This window comes from Aethalodelphis obliquidens, unplaced genomic scaffold (genome assembly GCF_003676395.1).
Source record: "Aethalodelphis obliquidens isolate GAN/ISIS:26980383/991018 unplaced genomic scaffold, ASM367639v1 scaffold26, whole genome shotgun sequence".
In the NCBI taxonomy this organism is placed as follows: domain Eukaryota; kingdom Metazoa; phylum Chordata; class Mammalia; order Artiodactyla; family Delphinidae; genus Aethalodelphis; species Aethalodelphis obliquidens.
The window spans coordinates 3,421,087-3,444,451 of NW_020837970.1; the positions used below are offsets into that span (position 1 = coordinate 3,421,087).

Here is a 23,365-nt window from a genome sequence, read left to right on the forward strand (position 1 = left end):
GGCCTCACATTCTGAGATATTTGGTTATTGATTATCTTCACAGAAAATAATGTGATTACCTACATGCTATGGACAGGCTCTGGATAATACTAATTGTTGACTAGAACTTTGAAGGCTAATATCCACTGTGATGGTTAATTGCATGTGTTGACTTGGCTAAGATATTTTGCCCAGCTGATGGGTCAAACACTGAACTAGATGTTGCTACGAAGCTATTTTTTATATGTGATTAGTATTTAAATCTGTAGATTTTGAGTAAAGCAGAATGCCCTCCATAAAGTGGTGGCTCTCATTCAATCAGTTAAAGGCCTTAAGAGCAAAGACAGGTTTCTGGAAGCAGCAATGCTGCCTCAAGACTATAACACAGAAACCTGCCTTAGTTTCCAGCTTGCTGCCCAACACTGCAGATTTCAGATGCATTAACTCTTACCTGAATCTGCAACCTGCCAGCACCACCTCACAGATTTCAGACTTGCCAGACTCCACTATCATGTAAAGCAATTCCTTAAAGTAAATCAATCCCTCCCACCTCATTATCTCTCACTGTCTCATTCTGTGTGTGTGTGTGTGTGTGTGTGTGTGTGTGTGTGTGTGTCCTATGGGTTCTGTTTCTCTGGAAAACCCTGACTAATACAACCACTGAACTTGAGAAGCACAGCATCTCTGCCTGGAATATGGAATATAGGCGTCTCCTAAAGCTTCAGAGGCTGTATGCGTGCAGAGATAGCTCTTAGGTAGTGACACAGAAGCACTAACTTTTGCACTGGTGGGTAGAATTCATTTAAAGGCACATCACTCTCAAATGTCCCATCACCATCAACATCACCACAACCATAACCAAACTATGACTGTTTTAATCCCCAGCTTCTTAAAACTGGCTGAAAAAATATCACTTATATTGCAAATATTTTCCAGATGACTAGAAATTCTTTTTCCTTAAAAGTGCACCTGTGCTCTTCGCTGTACATTTCCAAAGAGAATCTGCTAGGAAAAGGATGCACTTCTAATTTAGTTGTGAATGCTACAGGAGAATGATAAAATGACATTTACAGTGCATAGGCCAATTTACTGCCACACAATCAAGCCTGTTATTCCTTCAATGGCTATAGTATCTATGACGTCTCAGGTGATCTGTACACTTCAATTACCTGCTAGGACTAACAACAAATCAGAGCATTAGAATGATGAGCACCACCCTGTTCTAATTATTTCTTGTTCCCTTTTGCTAGTAAAGTGAGCTTTTTAAGAAAAACTACATTTCTAATGCATAGCAGAGTATCTAACACAGCAGATGTCTGAAATGGCATACTGTAGTTAACACACAAAATGTGATATCAGAGAGCCACAAACGCATGATTCCATGAACGTTAAATAACACTCTGTATTAATGATGAAAAATTTTCTGAGTGCTTTGATAACTACTATCTCATTTTATTTTCATAATATATTTATCAGATAGGTAAGGCAAATACTGTTATTCCAATTTTTAAACATGAGAAAATATTTTCAGAAGGATTAAATAATCTGTCTAGGGTTACAAGCTAATGTACCAAATCACAAGCCAGACTATAAGGACTTCTGACTCCTTGGTATGGGGATCTATAATATCCTGTTACATGCATTATTATTTTTTTTTTTTAGAAATATTCCATTGTTAATATCAGAAGCAATGCTTTTTTTCTTTCGACCTATCGTGACACCCTGTATAGTACTCTACACGTGGCAAATGGTCAAGGAGTGTTAATGCACCAATCAGAGCATGACAGATACCAGTTTTGGCAATGAAGAGTCGTACCATAATAAGATTATCAGCAAAAAAGACCAGATAACTATAAGCAGGGTGGAAAGCATAAACATGTCCTCCTTGTGGACAATATGCAAATAACTCAAATAAAATAGTTCACCAGTTATGTACCCAAGAATCAGGAAGAAATTCATATCAGTGTCACTAACAACAGGAAAAATAACACATGACCCAGCAATTCAACCCCAAAATATGAACCTTAGAGATACACTCATACACGTATATCAGGAAACATAGCAAGAATGTTTATCAATTGGTTATAGCAAAAACCTGGAAACCACACTAATATCTATTAAGGAGGATAAATACATAAATTATGGCATTACAGCATTTGCAGATGAAGGGAAAACTATGCATCTGTAAAATGTCTTATTACAGATCGACCTTACAAATATAACATTAAGCAAAGAGCATGTCACAGAGGAAAGTATTCAGAGTGCTACTACTCTAATAAAATCAAAAATATGAAAAAGGAAACTACTATGCTTTTAGGGATACATACATACATGATAAAAATTTTTAAATAAGAAAGATAAACACAATATTCAGGACAGTGGCTACTACTTGCAGGGGAAGAAAAGGAGATGCTATTGGGGAGGAGTATGAGGGGTTTTGAAGATTTTGGTAATATTCTAGTTCTTAAGTTGAGTAAGAAGTGTACAGATATTCATCTTATTATTTAAAATAAAGATTTATATTAAACATATTTTTTGTATGTCTATTTCATGATTTAAAAAATACCAATACTAAATTTCACCTGGTCCTATCTAGAAGGAAAACAGATCTGTAGAAACAGAGGGAAAAAAACAGAAGACATACCCTATTCTATTAAAAGAAAAAAAAAGGCAAAAATACAAACAGAAAACAAAAAGCTCTGTGACTAACCAAATCTGATAAGCAAATCATCAACATCTGTCATTCAGCCTTACAAAATTACATTGCCAGTTAGTGCTGAAGTCTCCCTTGGCTGCAAAAAAGTACCTTTGCCTGTTATGATACTAACTAATGATTTCAGCTGCAATATCTTCAGTTACTAGTATAGTTATCACTTCTTGACAGAAAAAAACAAAGTGTTGTATAGTCCAACACTAAAAATAGATTCTTTAAGAAATCCAGTTTCCATGTTAGCTACAAAATGAATAAAACTGTTTAATTTCTTTTTTGGTGCTTCTGTTTGGTAACTGATAAGCTTTGAATATATAACACTGTTCTTACACCTTCATATTCAAATCTTACCAGTGTAAAATGTAAACGTAAGATGCTAAAAAGAAGGTTTGAAATAAAGTTCCAAAGAGACAAATTAGGAAAAGGATAGGATTTCAAGACAGTCTTTAGGAAATCAGGAATCAGAACTATCCTTTTATAAAAATAAAATCAGGTTATATTTGCTTTTTGTCCCTCTAAGGACTGGCAATCCTTCAGAGGACTTTACTTCATCGGTGTAGAGAGGATAGCTTTCCTTTGTAGAATAGTGGGGATAAGGGAGAGGATGGGATGTCATAACTGGATACAGGTAACCCCAAGAAATCCACTGGAGTGAGGAGGGGAAGGCTCCTGAGCCTGGGACTACCGACCAGGGTACAAGGATGAGTGTGAGGGAAGGCCAGACAAAGAGGCTGACTATCCTGCATCTCCTGCCATGTCAGGCCTTGAGGAAGACCGTGAATCTGCTGAGAACTGACAATCCCACGAGGTGCCTGGGAGAATAGAAGGGTAGAGAGTAGCACCAGGAAAGAGGGAAAAAAAAATTCTATCTGTCCACCATTTTGCCCAGAGTCTCCATAACCATCCCAAAAGCATCCCTCACCTCACAGATCCCCAGCCCACTTTTCCTTGCTGCTCTACTGAAATATACCCTTGCTTCACATTTTACACTCGTACAATAGAACTCACCAATCGATTTTCATCAAACACTTCAAAAAGAAGCCGGTGCTGCTGGGGGTGAACCTAAGTAAGAAAAAAACAACCTTTCTTTAAAAACAAGTGAACATCGGAACTATATTCAATATCTTGTAATAACCTATAATGGAAAAGAATCTGAAAAATTATGTGTGTGTGTGTGTGTGTGTGTGTGTGTGTACTTTGCTGTATACCAAAAACTAACACAACATTGTAAATCAACTATACTTTTAATTAAAAAAAAGTGAACATCAACCCACAAACACTGAGAAATAAATGTCTGAAAATGTTACCATTTCCTAATTCCTGTTACTTAAAATATATTTTAAATTATACAAGATACTTAATATATACAAAGCTCAGACCAGTCACCCATTTTCTAGTAATTTTTCCATAATGACAAAGTGGATTTGGTTGCTTATTTTTCCATTTTTTCTAAAATAGAATAAAAGAAAGTAAGATAAAATTTCTTTTTTTTTTTTGGCCACACAGTTTATGGGATTTTAGTTCCCCGACCAGGGATAGAACCCACACCCTCCACAGTGAGAGCCTGGAGTCCTAACCACTAGACCTCCAAGAAATTCCTGAAAGTGAGATAAAATTTCAAAAAATTACATATTTACAAGCACTTAAAAATACAGATTAGATTTTAACTTATTATCAATTTTATGTACTCACTTTTTATTTATCAGGTTAGAAATACCCAAAGTGGATGCTGATTTTATGGAGACTAGTGTTCTGAATCCTTTTAGTACTGACTTGATAAAACCAATCTTGTTTATACTATGTAAAGTACATAAGCAATCAAAAAGTATACACTGAGTTTTCACTTACTGTTTATATCTTATAGCACGAGTAAAATTAACATGCAGTAATTTATTTTTCAAAGCTAATGCTTTTATCTTTGCTGAAATGTTTCAATATCAAGGTAATATCTACTAAATATCAAACACAAAGAAAATCTTTAATAATTTGTTATACCAGAGGTTAAGATGATGTATGAAACATTCTCACATTTAAGTTGATATTTTCTCTATGATAAATATATTACATTAAACACTGAGATATTTTAAAACTTTGGTTTACATGTCAAAAGTATCGACAGCCTTCGGAAAAAAGTCCTATATGTGTGACAAAGATATAGAGATACCTAACCCAATGTCCACTCTCCCTTATGTTCTTCTGAGAACATAATCCTAATTTTACCTGCAACAAGTGCCCAGGGTCACCACACTGCACAACTCTTGGGGATAGGGGCATTAATTTTTTTTAATTGAAGTATAACATAAATTCAGTAAAGTATAAAGTTTACTAACCTTAAATATACAGCTTGATGACTTTTCATACATGTTTACTGTGTCACCATCACCGAGATCAAAATATGGAACACTCCATTCTATTTTATGTATTGTTTTCTATATGAACAGCGCCCTCTGGACTTGTTCAACACTGAGACTCTCAATAAGACTCTCTAAAAAAAGTTCCCTTGGGCTTCCCTGGTGGCGCAGTGGTTGAGAGTCCGCCTGCCGATGCAGGGGACATGGGTTAGTGCCCCGGTCCGGGAGGATCCCACATGCCGCTGAGTGGCTGGGCCTGTGAGCCATGGCCACTGAGCCTGCGCGTCCGGAGCCTGTGCTCCGCAACGGGAGAGGCCACAACAGTGAGAGGCCCGCGCACCGCAAAAAAAAAAAAAAGAAAGTAAGTTCCCTTGCACCCGGGGGCGACCAAAAAGGCCAACCTACCAGTGGTCACTGGGTGGGACTTCTGGAAGAGCTCTTTATTTCTTTCTTTATTTAAAGACTGAGTATGCTTTTCTTTTTTAAAAAAATGTTTGTTTGTTTATTTATTATTGCCTGCTTTATGGCTTTATTGCAGCACACAGGCTTTCTCTAGTTGCAGCGAGCAGGGGCTACTCTTTGTTGCGGTGCACGGGCTTCTCATTGCGGTGACTTCTCTTGTTGCAGAGCATGGGCTCTAGGTGCGTGGGCTTCAGTAGTTGTGGCACATGGTCTCAGTAGTTGTGGCTCGCGGGCTCTAGAGCACAGGCTCAGACATTGTGGTGCACAGGCTTCGCTGTTGTGCGGCATGTGGGATCTTCCCGGATCACGGCTCAAACCCGTGTCCCCTGCACTGGCAGGCAGATTCTTAACCACTGCGCCACCAGGGAAGTTCCTGGGAGAGCTCTTTAAATGGGGCTGACTCAGCTGGGAGAGATGTCGCTTTTGCCCTTTGTACTTCTTTTTCCTGTGTGGAACTTGGTTAGGACAGCTGGCACCCCTACAGTCATATTGTAACCATGGGGCAGAAGCCCCAATTAAGGGCTATATATGCCACGGGGATAGAAGAAACAGTGTTAAGACAATAATCTCTTCTAGGAGGATACAGAGGAAATTTTGGGGAGGAGATGACGCTTGAGCTAAGACTTGAAAGATGGGAAGAATTTGAATAAGAAAATATAGATAATATTCACAGCAAGGAGATAGCAGGAGGAAAGGCATGGGGGCAGAATGAGCATGCTGTAAGGAGATCAACTGATAAGAACATTTTTGTGTTAGAAAGTGGTAAGAAAAATTTGGTTAGTCAGTGTAGAGCCAGACTGAGGGCACTGATATCCAGAAAAGGAATTAAGACTTGATTGGTATGGAAGAAAATTAAGCTTTTAAATGAAAAACTGATACGATGTAGATCATATGTAAATATTATTTTGTCAGTGATACATAAAATAAATTGGACTAGAGAGAGACCCTGGAGTCCACAGAGACTGTGGCTCTAGTAACTCAGGTATGAAGTGATGAGAGCTTTGCCTGTGATGGTCCCAGTGAGACTAGGGAGGGAGACAAGAACATGAAAAATATTTTGAGGGAAAAAATAAAAAGTCTCAATGTCTAACAAAATACCTGGCAGACAATGTAGATGTTCAATGAATATTGCTAAGAAAATAGATATATGTGACTTGAATAGGCCTCTGCCATCCTGGTTCAGACTATAATTAATAGCTTCCTAACAGGATGCTCTAACTCAACTATCTTACCTTTTAAATCTATCTTTTCTATTACAACTGGAGTGACCTACCTAAAAGACAGCTTAGGCCGTCTTTACTGCCCTTCTCAAAAGCTGTTCCCAGTGGCCTAAAGAATAATATTCAAATGCCTGAGCATGGAATGATGCTTCCTGATCTGAGTCCAATTTGCCTCTCCAGCCTTGTGTCCTGTAACTGTCGCCTGCCAACACAAATACACATACACCCTATGCTCTAATCACACTAGAAACAGTCTAATCACTGCTTACTGCGCTTTCTAATCTGTACTTCTGTACATGCTAAGGTCTCTCCACGTGCAACACCTTCTCAGCTCGACACGTCCAAAATCTACCCCTTGTTCAAGCCTCAGCTCAAACGTCAACTCCGCCCTGAAGTCTTACCTCCCGTCACTCCCCCTCCTCCGTTTCCAGTTATTAAAAAAACTGACTACATTCTTCCATTTATGAAGTTAATAATATGTAATAGCTCTCTACTGAATTATAAAAACACCATAAAAGACTTGGTTACTTTTTTGAGGGGGGTTATATCAAAGGCACATCCTAAGTGCAAGAATACAATTTAAAACATGTGGTGAGAATTCTAATTCAAAATGGCAGCCTGAACACAAATATTAACCCTCTCCCTCCTGAGATCCTGTTTTCATAATAGCAAAGGAGTTTGTAAAAGGTATTAAAGCATCACAGCAAAGATCATATGCACATACAAGGGCCACCAGCAGGCAAGCAATTTCCATACCTCCCTAGTAGGGAGATGAAGTGGGGATGAAAGCAGGCTTCTGAAGAAACTGAAAACTATTAAAAGAACAGAATGTTGAAGCAAAGAGGTCAATGGCCCAAATGAGAGAATATTCCTATAGCACCTAAACCTCTAGTAAAAACATGCACACACAGACACACACACATTATTAAAGAGTTTCTCTTTGTGTCTGATTTCAGGTAGAGGTTCAACAATAATGCAACCATCAGCTGTTTTTTTTTTTTTAAACATCTTTATTGGAGTATAATTGCTTTACAATGGTGTGTTAGTTTCTGCTTTATAACAAAGTGAGTCAGCTATACGTACACATGTATCCCTATATCCCCTCCCTCTGCGTCTCCCTCCCACCCTCCCTATCCCACCCCTCTAGGTGGTCACAAAGCACCGAGCTGATCTCCCTGTCCTATGTGGCTGCTTCCCACTAGCTATCTATTTAACATTTGGTAGTGTATATATGTCCATGCCACTCTCTCACTTCGTCCCAGCTTACCCTCCCCCTCCCCATGTCCTCAAGTCCATTCTCTACATCTGCATCTTTATTCCTGTCCTGCCCCTAGGTTCTTCAGAACCATTTTTTTCTTTTTTTAGATTCCATATATATGTGTTAGCATACAGTATTTGTTTTTCTCTTTCTGACTTCACTCTGTTTGACAGACTCTAGGTCCATCCACCTCACTACAAATAACTCAATTTCATTTTATGGCTGAGTAATATTCCATTGTATATATGTGCCACATCTTCTTTATCCATTCATCTGTTGATGGACACTTAGGTTGCTTCCATGTCCTGGCTATTGTAAATAGTGCTGCAGTGAACATAGTGGTACATGATTCTTTTTGAATTATGGTTTTCTCAGGGTATCTGCCCAGTAGTGAGATTACTGGGTCATATGGTAGTTCTATTTTTAGTTTTTTAAGGAACCTCCATACTCTTCTCCCTAGTGGCTGTATCAATTTACATTCCTACCAACAGTGCAAGAGGGTTCCCTTTTCTCCACACCCTCTCCAGCATGTATTGTTTGTACATTTTTTGATGATGGCCATTCTGAATGGTGTGAGGTGATACCTCATTGTAGTTTTGATTTGCATTTCTCTAATGATTAGTGATGTTGGGCATCCTTTCATGTATTTGTTGGCAATCTGTATATCTTCTTTGGAGAAATGTCTATTTAGGTCTTCTGCCCATTTTTGGATTGGGTTATTTGTTTTCTTGATATTGAGCTGCATGAGATGCTTGTATATTTTGGAGGTTAATCCTTTGTCAGTTGCTTCGTTTGCAAATACTTTCTCCCATTCTGAGGGTTGTTTTTTCATCTTGTTTATGGCTACCTTTGCTGTGCAAAAGCTTTTAAGTTTCATTAGGTCCCATCTGTTTATTTTTGTTTTTATTTCCATTTCTCTAGGAGGTGGGTCAAAAAGGATCTTGCTGTGATTTATGTACAGAGTGTTCTGCCTATGTTTTCCTCTAAGAGTTTTATCCTGTCTGGCATTGCATTTAGGTCTTTAATCCATTTTGAGTTTACTTTTGTATACAGTGTTAGGGAGTATTCTAATTTCATTCTTTTACACATAGCTGTCCAGTTTTCCCAGCACCACTTATTGAAAAGACTGTCTTTTCTCCACTGTATATTCTTGCCTTCTTTATCAAAGATAAGATGACCATATGTCTGTGGGTTTATCTTTGGGCTTTCTGTCCTGTTCCATTGATCGATATTTCTGTTTTTGTGCCAATACCATACTATCTTGATTACTGTAGCTTTGTAGTATAGTCTGAAGTCAGGGAGCTTGATTCCTCCAGCTCTGTTTTTCTGTCTCAAGACTGCTTTAGCTATTTGGGGTCTTCTGTGTTTCCATACAGATTGTGAATTTTTTTGTTCCAGTTCTGTGAAAAATGCCATTGGTAGCTTCATAGGGATTGCACTGAATCTGTACACTGCTTTGGGTAGTAGAGCCATTTTCCCAATGTTGATTTTTCCAATACAAGAACATGGTATATCTCTCCATCTGTTTGTATCACCTTTAATTTATTTCATCTGTGTCTTATAGTTTTCTGCATACAGGTCTTTTGTCTCCTTAGGTAGGTTTATTCCTAGCTATTTTATTCTTTTTGTTGCAATGGTAAATGGGAGTGTTTCCTTAATTTCTCTTCCATATTTTTCATTGTTAGTGTACAGGAATGCAAGAAATTTCTGTGCATTAATTTTGTATCCTGCTACTTTACCAAATTCATTGATTAGCTCTAGTAGTTTTCTGGTGGCATCTTTAGGATTCTCTATGTATAGTATCATGTCATCTGCAAACAGTGACAGTTTTACTTCTTTTCCGATTTGGATTCCATTTATTTTGTTTTTTCTTCTCTGATTGCTGTGGCTAAAACTTCCAGAACTATGTTGAGTAATAGTGGTGAGAGTGGGCATCCTTGTCTTCTTCCTGATCTTAATGGAAATGGATTCAGTTTTTCACCATTGAGAATGATGTTGGCTGTGGGTTTGTCAAATATGGCCTTTATTATGTTGAGGTAAGTTCCCTCTATGTCTACTTTCTGCTGGGTTTTTTTTTTTTATCATAAATGGTGTTGAATTTTGTTGAAAGCTTTTTCTGCATCTATTGAGATGATAATACGGTTTTTATCCTTCAGCTTGTTAATATGATGTATCACATTGATTGATTTGCATACATTGAAGAATCCTTGCATTCCTGGGGTAAACCCCACTTGATCATGGTGTATGATCCTTTAATGTGCTGTTGAATTCTGTTTGCTAGTATTTTGTTGAGGATTTTTGCATCTATGTTCATCAGTGATATTGGCCTGTAGTTTTTTTGTGACATCTTTGTCTGGTTTTGGTATCAGGGTCATGGTGGTCTTGTAGAACGAGTTTGGGAGTGTTCCTCCCTCTGCTATACTTTGGAAGAGTTTGAGTAGGATGGGTGTTAGCTCTTCTCTAAATGTTTGACAGAATTCGCCTGGGAAGCCATCTGGTCCTGGGCTTTTGTTTGTTGGAAGATTTTAAATCACAGTTTCAATTTCAGTGCTTGTGATTGGTCTGTGTATATTTTCTATTTCTTCCTGGTTCAGTCTCAGAAGGTTGTGCTTTTCTAAGAATTTGTCCATATCTTCCAGGTTGTTCATTTTATTGGCATACAGTTGCTTGTAGTAATCTCTCATGATCCTTTGTATTTCTGCAGTGTCAGTTGTTACTTCTTCCTTTTCATTTCTAATTCTATTGATTTGAGTCTTTTCCCTTTTTTTCTTGATGAGTCTAGCTAATGGTTTATCAATTTCGTTTATCTTCTCAAAGAACCAACTTTTAGTTTTATAGATCTTTGCTATCATTTCCTTCATTTCTTTTTCATTTATTTCTGATCTGATTTTTATGATTTCTTTTCTTCTGCTAACTTTGGGGTATTTTGGTTCTTCTTTGTCTAATTGCTTTAGGTGTAAGTTTAGATTGTTTATTTGAGATTTTTCTTGTTTCTTGAGGTTGCACTGTATTGCTATAATCTTCCCTCTTAAAACTGCCTTTGCTGCACCCCATAGGTTTTGGGTCATTGTGTTTTCACTGTCATTTGTTTCTAAGTATTTTTTGATTTCCTCTTTGATTTCTTCAGTGATCTCTTGGTTATTTAGTAGTGTATTGTTTAGCCCCCAATGTGTTTGTGTATTTTACAGTTTTTTTTCCTGTAATTGATATCTAGTCTTATAGCGTTGTGGTTGGAAAAGAAACTTGATCCAATTTCAAATTTCTCAAATTTACCAAGGCTTGATTTGTGACCCAAGATATGATCTATCATGGAGAATGTTCCATAAGCACTTGAGAAGAAAGTGTATTCTGTTGTTTTTGGATGGAATGTCCTACAAATATCAATTAAGTCCATCTTGTTTAATGTATCATTTAAAGCTTGTGTTTCCTTATTTATTTTCATTTTGGATCATCTGTACATTGGTGAAAGTGGGGTGTTAAAGTCCCATACTATGATTATGTTACTGTCAATTTCCCCTTTTATGGTTGTTAGCATTTGCCTTATGTATTGAGGTGCTCCTTTGTTGGGTGCATAAATATTTACAATTGTTGTATCTTCTTCTTGGATTGATCCCTTGATCACTATGTAATGTTCTTCTTTGTCTCTTGTAATAGTCTTTATTTTAAAGTCTATTTCAAAGCCTATTTTGTCTGATATGAGAATTGCTACTCCAGCCTTCTTTTGATTTCCATTTGCATGGAATATCTTTTTCCATCCCCTCACTTTCAGTCTCACTTTTCAGTCCCTAAATCTGAAGTGGGTCTCTTGTAGACAGCATATATATGGGTCTTGTTTTTGTATCCATTCAGCCAGTCTATGTTTTTTGGTTGGAGCATTTAATCCATTTACATTTAAGGTAATTATTGATATGTATGTTGTTATTACTGTTTTCTTAATTGTTTTGGGTTTGTTTTTGTAGGTCTTTTCCTTCTCTTGTGTTTATTGCCTAGAGAAGTTCCTTTAGCATTTGCTGTAAAGCTAATTTGGTGGTGCTGAATTCTCTTAGCTTTTGCTTGTCTGTAAAGGTTTTAATTTCTCTGTCAAATCTAAATGAGACCCTTGCTGGGTAGAGTAATCTTGGTTGTAGGTTTTTCCCTTTCATCACTTTAAATATGTCCTGCCAGTCCCTTCTGGCTTGCAGAGTTTCTGCTGAAATATCAGCTGTTAACCTTATGGGGATTCCCTTGTTTGTTATTTGTTGCTTTTCCCTTGCTGCTTTTAATGATTTTTCTTTGTATTTAATTTTTAATAGTTTGAATAATATGTGTCTTGGCATGTTTCTCCTTGGATTTATCCTGTATGGGACTCTCTTTGCTTCGTGTACTTGATTGACTATTTCCTTTTCCATAGTTGGGAAGTTTTCAACTATAATCTCTTCAAATATTTTCTCAGTTCCTTTCTTTTTCTCTTCTTCTTCTGGGACCCCATACTTCAAATGTTGGTGCGTTTAATGTTGTCCCAGAGGTCTCTGAGACTGTCCTCAATTCTTTTCATTCTTTTTTCTTTATTCTACTCTGCTGCCATTATTACCACTATTTTATCTTCCAGGTCACTTATCCATTATTTTGCCTCAGTTATTCTGCTATTGATTCCTTCTAGAGAATTCTTAATTTCATTTATTGTGTTGGTCATCATTGTTTGTTTGCTCTTTAGTTCTTCTAGGTCCCTGTTAAAAGTTTCTTGTATTTTCTCCATTCTATTTCCAAGATTTTGGATCATCTTTACTATTATTACTCTGAATTCTTTTTCAGGTAAACTGCCTACGTCCTCTTCATTTGTTTGGTCTGGTGGGTTTTTACCTTGCTCCTTCATCTGCTGTGTATTTCTCTGTCTTCTCATTTTGCTTAACTTACTGTGTTTGGGGTCTCCTTTTCACAGGATGCAGCTTTATAGTTCCCATTGCTTTTCATGTCTGCCCCCAGTGGGTAAGTTTGGTTCAGTGTGTTGTGCAGGCTTCCTGGTGGAGGGACTAGTGCCTGTGTTCTGGTGAATGAGGCTGGATCTTGTCTTTCTGGTGGGTAGGACCACATCCAGTGGTGTGTTTTGGGGTGTCTGTGAACTTATTATGATTTTAGGCAGCCTCTCTGCTAATGTGTGGGGTTGTGTTCCTGTCTTGCTCGTTGTTTGGCATGGGGCGTCCAGCACTGGAACTTGCTCATTGTTGAGTGGAGCTGGGTCTCAGCGTTGAGATGGAGATCTCTGGGAGAACTCTCGTTGATTGATATTATGTGGAGCCAGGAGGTCTCTGGTGGTCCAACGTCCTGAAGTTGGCTCTCCCACCTCAGTGGCTCAGGCCTGACACCCGGCCGGAGCAACAAGGTCCTGTCAGTTGCACAGCTCATCACAACTCCACAGCTGAGGGCAAGGGGTTTCTCACAGCTCCAGGTTGCAGTGCTCCAGGGAAGTGTTCAGCTTGGCTTGCCTCCCATAGACATCCAGAGCAGTCTGTACAAAGCCACAGAGCATCTCATGTCTCACTCTCTGATCCTCCTTGCTGTATCGATTTTGGAGCTGTTGCCCCCATTTTAATCATGAGGCTTTAGAGCTCTGTAGCCAATGCTATTAGAGCTCAGCCTGTCATCCCATGGATCCCTTCAGCATTTTTGTGCACACCTGCTCCCCAAGCACGTGCTCTCTCAACAGCAGCAACTGCATCTTCTTCAACCATCAGTTTTAATATATAAAATATAAATAACTAAAAATGTAACATGTAATTGTTGAATGTTTAGGCTTTTCATATATAGAAGCAATAGATGATTACCAGAGATCACAGATGTAGAAACAGAAAAACTGTCCCCAAAGAAAAGAGATACTTAAGAAACACCTTTAAAAACTGTAAGGTATATCCTTAGAAAAATTTGGGAAAGTCTTGCATCCATAAAGCTAAAATAGGGCACTATAAAAAGAGGCAAGGAGTGATGTTGCAACTAAAAATAACTGTTGAATTCAAATATAAGCAATTTTAGGTAAATTTGCAGAAATATCCCAAAATGTAGAGCAAAAAGCTAAGCTGAAGGAAAATATGAGAGAAAATAAAAAAGAGGATTTTCTGAACAGATTCAGTGAAAGAATTAAGCCCTAATGTCCTAAAACAGAGGTTACAGCTTATGGACCAAAGCCAGCTAGGCACTTGCTTGCTTTTTTTTTTTTTTTTTAACAGCCCATAAGATAATAATTTTTTTTTACATTTTAAAATGGTTACCTTTTAAACGGCTATATAAGTACCTACACAGTAGCCTCAATTTTTGTCTCCTGCCTGTGTGACACCTAAAATATTTACTGTCTGGCCCTTTATGAAAAAGTTTACTGACTCCTGTCCTAAGACATTTAATGTATGTTATCTATTGATTTATCTCATATATCTAGGATGGTACTCAGTAAGACCATCCCTGGAATATGTGAGGAAACTATCACTCAAATCATTTTCTGTGTTCTGTGGTTCACATGAGGAATTCTGACTGAGAAAGATAAGAATCAGTCTAGGTAACCCTGCACCCAACTAGCTGGAATCACCAAACAATAATACAAACAGAGGGAAGGAAATTATTAAAGAAATTATTCACACAAAAATTTTCAGAGCTGAAGGGAAACAGTAGTCTTTAAATTGAAATGCTTATCAAAGGCCCAATACAATGACACTGTACACACAAGGTATAATACTGTGAAATTTTAAAACACCAGGGTAAAGATAAATCATCACATTTTTCACAGCGAGAGAAGGATCACCTCCAAAGGAACAAGAAGCAGCCTTTTCAATACCAATACCATACTCAAAGTTGATAAAGCACTGTCTTCAAGTTTCTGAGGAAAAATGAGTTTCAACCTAGACTCCTATGAGGGGCCAAACTACTGGCCAAACACATAAGTTGCCGATCTACTACTCATCTATCATAGCTAGAAGCCAGTTTGGGACAGGGATGTGTGAGCTATTCAGCAGGATGGGAATAAGGACCAGCATGACAAACAGAAACAGTTAAACAGGGGTTCTTTCTGGGAAGCAGGAATAGGAGGGGAGAGGTTGGGGCACCAGAGTCTATTGCTTTTCATTATAAGCCCCTTTATACTATCTCATTTTAAAGCTATGTGTGAATTCTTTGATGAGATGATTGTTTTTTAATTTATTAAAAATAGGAGTAAAGCTATGGTCATAAAAATAGAGTTTACAGGGTCATATTTATAGGAAAGGTGTAAGAAGAAACAAAAATAAAAATACTGAGATAGGTTTTTTGAAAAATGTCTAAGTCTATAAATGCATAAAAGAATAGAGGAAAAAAACACTTTCCAGAGGAGTAACCAAATTCTCAAAGAAGGACAAAGGTATTGACAAATATCAATTTATTCTCTGGTATTCATAAAGAACCTGAAGTAATGCTCCTGGAAATTATGCTGGTGGTTGCAGGAAAAAAAAACAACGCAGTCATACTTTTTAAAAAGCTTTATAAAGATATAATATATATACCATGTACCTGACCCACTGAAAATGCACCATTCAATGGTTTTTAGTATATTCACAGAGTATGCAACCACCCTCGCAATTCTGGAACATTTTCATCACCTCAAAAAGAAGCCCCATGCCCTTGAGCAGTCACTCCTGATTTCCCAACTTCCTCAGCCTCAGACAACCTCTAATATTTTCTGTCTCTATAGATTTGCCTATTACAGACATTTAACATGAGGTGAATCTTACAATACGTGGTCTTTTGTAACTGGCTTCTTTTACTTTGCATAATGTGTCCGAGGTTCACCCATGTTGTAGCATGTATCAGTACTTCATTCCTTTCTATAACTGAATAATATCCCACTGTATGTATATACCCCAGTTTGTTTATCCATTCATTTGTTGATGGACCTATGGGTTGTTTCTACTTTTTTTTTTTTTTTTGCGGTACATAGGCCTCTCACTGTTGTGGCCTCTCCCGTCACGGAGCACAGGCTCCGGACGCGCAGGCTCAGCGGCCATCGCTCACGGGCCCAGCCACTCCGCGGCATGTGGAATCTTCCCGGACCGGGGCACGAACCCGTGTCTCCTGCATTGGCAGGCGTACTCTCAACCACTGCACCACCAGGGAAGCCCTGTTTCTACTTTTTGACTATAATTAATAATGATGCTATGAGTATTCATGTACAGGTTTTTGTGCGGACATATGTGGTAAGTAGATTTTAAAATAAAAACTGTGTAAAAAGTAAAATGAACTAGATAAGTATTTTTACAAGCTTTAAGCGTTATATAAATAGAAACTATCTTTGCATTTTTATCTACATATTTTATGTTCTTCTAATTTGTTTCTCTATACAGTTATTGCTAATCAACAAATATAAAAATGAATTATAGATACACAGCCATGGGGAAAAAACCCAAACAGTAAAAAAAAAAAAAGATATTCAGTATAGTGAATTATAAATCTCTCACCCTTTCCCCACCCTCAGAGAAAATACTGTGAACAGTTTCTTGGACCTTCTAGAAGTATTTTTTGCAAATACCAGCATGTGAGAAAGCTGTTCTGTTTTTACACAAAAAGGTGCATCATATATACAATGTTTTGCACCTTTGTTCCTTCATTTAATATATTTTGAAACTTAACATCCTATCAATACATATACCTCTGTCTCTTTTTGAACAGCTGATGAGGATTTCATTATATGGCTACACCATACCTTACTTAGTGCTTTATTAATGGGGCACCCCAGCCTTCTTCCTAGCTAACAGAATTCTGATTTTATTCAAATAATGGATGATAATGTGTGTCAGGGATACAGGCAGCTACTCCCTACCCCGACCCCACCCCCCGCCAGGAGCTGACTTCTGATTCCTCTAAACCTCCCGGTAATTCCACTCTCTTTACTAATGACAGGGTTAGAAATACACACACAACATAATTCCAGTCCAAGAGACATGAATCAAAGTCTCCTAGGGAAACTTTTGGAAAAGGGTTCTTCACTTTTTAAAAGAGACATGTGAGAAAACATTCTCCCTTTTCTACCTCTGGACATCATCATGGGAGGCTATGTCATTAGGAACTGCTGGAAGCTTCCTGTGACCAAGGACAGAAAGGCAAGAGAATCCCAGAGAGGCTAGGATTACTTGAAGCTGAAAGCATCCTAAATGATACACTTCAGAAGGGCCTTCCCTAAATACCCTACATTGAGAGAATCCCCTCAAGTCTCTAATATCCCCTGATACTCACTCCATAGCACCCAGTGTTTTCCCTTGACAAGTCTCAGCACATTGGTAATTCTTCTGAGAAACTAGTTTATAGGGGTCCACAGCAGACAGTAAGCTTCGCTGAGGGTAGGGACTGTGGCCTCACATTAATAAGCATTAGCAAAGTGACTGGGAAAAAATATCACACCAATTTTTTGTGTGTGTGCGGAGGTGGAGGAGTATAAATACATGGATAAAAATACATAGGAAAAAATACCAGACTATCACACAATCAGTGGTGGCATTATGGAGATTAAATTATGGCCGATTTTTATTTCTCTTTCTAAAAATATCTGTGGTGTGCAAGTTATGTTGCTTCTGTAACATAATACTAATATATTCATGAACATATACACATTTTGTAAATATAATATGATGAGTATGAATACTAAAGATATAAACTGAGCACCATGGGTGTACAGGGGATGAAGTGGGGCTGTCTTTTTCCAGATGCTCATACACTATGCTGATGCACAGATTATACAATGTGTACATTGCTCCTAATGTGTCAAACATTTTTCCCTCCTGATAACTTGCCTCCCTTGGTCTCATATGAGCAACTATAAGTGTAGATTTTACTATAATTTTCTATTGAGCATTAACTTCAATTTGGAGTCTCCTCTATTTGTTAATCTACCAGTAACAGTTCTCCACAAAAGACTTTCTTTGAACTTCACGTTTTCTCAAAGATATAAAGGCTCCCTTCAACCTCTGGCCACAATTTCCATTTGGCTGAATGCCCAATAATCAACATTTTACTGTACTCTGTTATCTCAATAGACATTTTTATGTGAATACATTCAATGGAAAATATTTTGTGCTATGTATAATGATATAAATGACAAGAAGAAAATAGAGGACTGCACATAATTATGTCCTTTGTACAGCAAGTATTAAATCGCCATGTGTTTTCTATATCTAGCTGTGATGAATTAGCATTGATCCACAAAAATTTATCTAGTTACCCTTGGAATAAATTTGCAAATTTCTGATTAAAATAAATGCACGGCCTATGATCCCAGAATAGAGGAATACTGGCTAGAACATTTGGCAACAGTGAAATTATAGTAAAAGAAACAATGAGTAAAAGGCAGTAAAGTACCGAGCCAGGTTTATCATCTACAAATGGCCTTCTTTCTTATTTTTGTAGTAACATCTCTAACTCAAGAGTAGTACTGACTTTCAAGTATCCATTCTAAGAAAAAATCAAGATGGTAAAAAATAATGGGAAGATTTTTAATTAAAATTTTTAAAAATTTAATTACAATTTTAATTCCTCTAATGGATAACCATATTATCTACTTCTACCCACACTTTGATATTCCTTTCATCCCTGATATTGTTCATTTGAGTTTTCTTTCTCCATTTTTTCCTCCTTTTTTAAATTAATTAATTACTGTATTTACTTTTGGGTGCATCGGGTCTCCGCCGCTGCGCGCGGGCCTCCCCCCCTCCCCAGCTGCAGCGAGCAGGGGCCACTCCTTCGTTGCAGTGTGCAGGCTCCTCACTGTGGCAGCCTCTCCCGCTGCAAAGCACGGGCTCTAGGCATGCAGGCTTCAGCAGTTGTGGCACGGGGGCTCAGTATCTGTGGCTTATGGACTCTAGAGTGCAGTCTCAGTAGTTGTGGCACACGGGCTTAGTTGCTCCGCGGCATGTGGGATCTTCCCGGACCAGGGCTCGAACCCATGTCCCCTATATTGACTGCAGGATTCTTAACCACTGCGCCACCAGGGAAGCCCTGAGTTTTCTTTCTCTCTTTTTAGGGCTTGCTATGGTATAGCAATTTTATTAATTTTTTCAAAGAACCAACTTTAGTTTCATTTACTTTCTCTACTTTTTATCCATTTTCTATTTTATTGACTTCCATTCTTATTTCCTTCCCTTTACTTTTTTTTTTTTTTTTTTTTTTTTGGTGTTACGCGGGCCTCTCACTGCTGTGGCCTCTCTCGTTGCAGAGTGCAGGCTCCGGACGCGCAGGCTCAGCGGCCATGGCTCACAGGCCCAGCCGCCCTGCGGCATGTGGGATCCTCCCGGACCGGGGCAAGAACCCGCGTCCCCTGCATCGGCAGGCGGACTCTCAACCACTGCGCCACCAGGGAAGCCCTCCCTCTACTTTTCATTTTTTGGTTAAGGCAGAAACTTAGATCATCGATTTTAAATCCTTTTTCTTTTGTATATAAGCATATAAAGATGTAAATTTCCAAGCACTGAATTAGCTCATCCTATATTGATATGTTATGCTTTAATTATCCATCAGTTAAAATGATTTCTAAATTTCCTATGATTTTCTTTTTGATCGTGCCTTATTTAAAATACGTTTAATTTCCAAATATTTATGGATTTTTGAGATATATTGACATATCCAGATATACATGTATAATATATATCCCAGATATACATTCCAGAATTCTATTTAAAGGTTGTTGTAATCAGAGAATATATTCTATAGAATCTCAAGCCTTTTAAACACATTCAGAATTGTTTTATGGCCCAATATATGGTCATCTTGGAGAATGTTCCATGGGCATATAAAAAGAACGTATATTCTTCAGGTACAGGCATACTTTGTTTTATTGTGTTTCACAGATACTGCGTTTTTTACAAATTGAAGGTTTGTGGAAAACCTGTGTCAAGTGAGTTTACTGGTGCCATTTTTCCAACAGCACTTGCTCACTTTGTGTCGCTATGTCACTAACAATTCTCGCAATATTTCAAAATTTCTCATTATTATTATATTATGATACCATTGTCATGGTATCTGTGATCAGTGATCTCTGATGTTACTATTGCAAAAAGATTATGACTCCCTGAAGGCTCAGATGATGGTTAGCATTTTTTAGCAATAAAAAGTTATTTTTAAATTAAGGTACGTATAGTGTTTTTAGACATAATACTATTACACACTTAACAGACTACAGTATAGTGTAGACATAACTTTTATATGCACTGGGAAACCAAAAAAATTGTGTGACTCACTTTATTGTGGTGGTCTGGAACTGACTCCACAATACCTCTGAGGTATGCTGTATCAGATGTAGTGTTTTATACATGCCAAACAGGTTAAGTTGATTGATAGTGTTCTTCAAATCTTTTATGTACTTACTGGATTTTTGTTTTTTGGTCTAGTTGTTTTATCAATTATTGAGAGAGGTGTGACAAAATCTTTATTCTGGATTTATTTCTCTAGTTAGTTCTGTCAATTTTTTCTTCAAAATTTTGAAGTTCTTCTATCAGGTGTATTCATAGGACTGTATGTCTTCTTGATGAATAAATGCTTTTATGATCATGAAATCTCTCTGGTAATACTCTTCATCCTGAAGTCTACTTCGTTTAATAATAATACAGCCATAACAGGGTATTGTTTTGTTTGGCTTAGTGATGGTATACCTTTTCCTGTACTTTTACTTTTAACCTGTTTGTGTCTCTATACTCAAAATGTGTCTCCTGTAAACAGCATATAGTTGAATATTACTTTTTTGTAAGTATTGAGATGGTTTGCTTTATGGCTTGTTATCATCTATTTCTTTTCTATTTTTTTATTCTTCTTTTCTTCCCTTTCACCTTTTTAAAAAAATTATTAATCAAGTGTTTCTTGGTATGCCATTTTATTTCCTTTAATGGACCTTCACCTATAATATTTCATTTTAATTTCTTAGTGACAGCTTTAAGGATTACAATACACATCCTTAAATGTCACAATAATAAGAGAGCTGAGCCACTTTAATCACTTTCGGATCTCTTTCAAGAGAACCTGCATAGCTGATTGGCAGCCACAGCTAACCATGTACCTTTGAATCTACCCATTGGGTTCTCTTTGCTTTCTCTCAAAGACTGGGCACTCTTGCCCAACACAGGACTTCTCTAACAGACAACCTTTGCTGGGAAACTCTCCATCAGTCTGGGCGAGACTTTCTCAGAACTGTGCTGCAGTGTGAGACTCTTCCTACCCAGTCCTTTCGCCCCTCTCCTTGAGCAGGTGTTAAGCCTGCATCATGAGGAGAAGGCTCTTCCCATCTGTGTGTCTTCCCTGTCTGACCTTCACAGGTGCTTCCCCAATAAACCTCCTGCATATCTAATTCCATCTTGATGTCTGTTTCTTAGAGAGCCCAAACCAACACAGATGGTATGAGTAGTGGGGTGTTAGGACCAGCCCACACTCACTTGGCTGGCAAGGATCTCCCCATCCTTAGCAGAATGTGGGACATATATAGTCACTGGCAGAAGATGGTGGTCCAATTCCTAAAGACTTCTCCAGGGGTGTCCTAGGCAAATGTCCTGGTGGAGGGAGACACCCTTGCCAGTTTGATGTATAACGCACTTGAAAGGGAAGGGAAGAACAATACCTACAAGGACAATGAAGTTGTCTAGTTTTTACTACTGATGACTTACAGAGAGACAATGAGAAAATAAGGGCAGTTAACAAAAGCAAAAGGTTAAATCTGAGAGACAGAGGGTCTCTTTGGTAATGTATAAAGAGGCCTGCACCTCCTGAAGTGGAAAAGAGGACAAAACTGAGAAGCAGTGTCGGAGTTGACAGAGCTTGCAGAGCTCAGAGACATTTAAATGCTCAGTCACTGTGGGTCTATTATGTTAATGTCAGGGCCCTGGCTGGGAAAACCTGGGATCCTGATGTGCAGGACAGGAGGATCTGGGTGGACGCCCCTGAGGATTTTGGTTCCGCAGGTCCCTGAACCCTCAGAGCTTGCAGAGTAGGGTATCTCATCCCTCTGTAATAAGAGCTGGCACTTCCCACGTGCAGGATGACATTGCAGAAGCTGGTCCCCACACTCTCTCCTCAGGAGTTGCCCCCACTTCTCCCCTGGTTATCAAGATAATAATCAGTGTTAAATCCCGCCTGGGTCTGATACAGAATGAAAGCGATTACATTTGGAAGAAGCTTCAAGAATTAAACAGCATGTCCTGGCACGACCCAGAGGAATATCTCTGGGACTACGATTGATCAAAGGGGCAGAAACATAAGACAGCATAAGCAAGAATTCATTGACATGGAGGCATCTTCTCAGGACAAGGGATTGAACATCCTGTCAAGGACCCCATGAGATGAGGCAAGGTTCCTGCTAGAGTGGCTCCTAGAAGTTGCCCTGGCATATGGTAGGGGAAGGAATAAAAAGGCCAAGGGAAGTTGGAATGCTAGAATTAAAAGAAAAAAAATATATATATATATATTTATAAAATATGAGGCCAAAATACCTACCAGATGCTTGTATTCCATGAGAGGGGAGGGAACCACAGTCATCAGGTGTGTGCTGGTAAGAGGGGCAGCAGCTTCACCCAGAAGTGCAGTAGTGGCTCTCGTCTGCATGCCAGGACTGATGGTGGGAGAGGTGGTCAAAGAGCTGGGCTCCTTAATAGCCATGCATGGGGACGAGCCTCCCCTTCTCCAGTAAGAGGCCAGCCAGTGACATTTCACTGCTAGAACCAAGGGGGCTACAATTATTGTAATGACCAGCCACGTAAGAGGGGCACTGAAGCTGACTTGACGTGTAGGGTATAGAGCATGGGGCCCCTAAGGGGCAAAAGAGGCAGGTGATCAACAAAAGTGCTGCTTAACATCTACAATTATAAGAAGGAAGAACGGAGAAGCAGTGGCTAAGGACAATTGTCCCGATTAAAAAAGAAAAGTCACAATCCCTCATCCAGTTCCCCAACCTGAGCCAATTTTCAGATGCACAGTACACTGACTGAAGAAGTAACCTAGTCCATAGGAGGAAGGACTCTGCATCACTGTAGGAAATGTATATTGTAATGATTCCTCTCTTCCTCCCCCAAAAGGACTATGGCCACTTATTTGGGTGAGTGTATACTGGGGAGAAAGAATAATCAGACATATTGAGGACTGCTGGAAACAGAAACCCAAAGCATCATTAGGTCTTCCATATTAAAGCAAGGACTTACAGAGAACAGAAAACAAATGGAGTCCTGTCTAACGTTCAGCTTATACCGAGTTCACTAGTTCTGTGGATCCACCCAGTAGTCATTTCCCTAGTTTTCAAGTGTACAATAGGGATTGATATAATGGAAGTTGGATCTCCTCACTACCACCACCACATTGAATCCGTGGCTTGTGGGATAGGAGCTATCATAGTGAGAAGGCCAAGTGGAAGCCTTTGAAACTGTCCTCC

General features: G+C 38.5%; 1 protein-coding gene across 2 annotated transcripts in view; it reads right to left on the reverse strand.

The window, feature by feature from the left end:
- The window catches only part of NEDD4 (NEDD4 E3 ubiquitin protein ligase), a 149,500-nt gene that overhangs the window by 99,792 nt on the left and 26,343 nt on the right, over window positions 1–23,365 (reverse strand). Inside the window, exon 5 of one of the 2 annotated variants that reach the window (XM_027123088.1) lies at window positions 3,698–3,751. The exons of the other annotated variant lie outside the window; for it this stretch is intronic. Within the exon in view, the coding sequence (XP_026978889.1) occupies window positions 3,698–3,751 (54 nt within the window). The remainder of the gene's footprint in view (window positions 1–3,697; window positions 3,752–23,365) is intronic. 2 annotated transcript variants of the gene reach the window in all.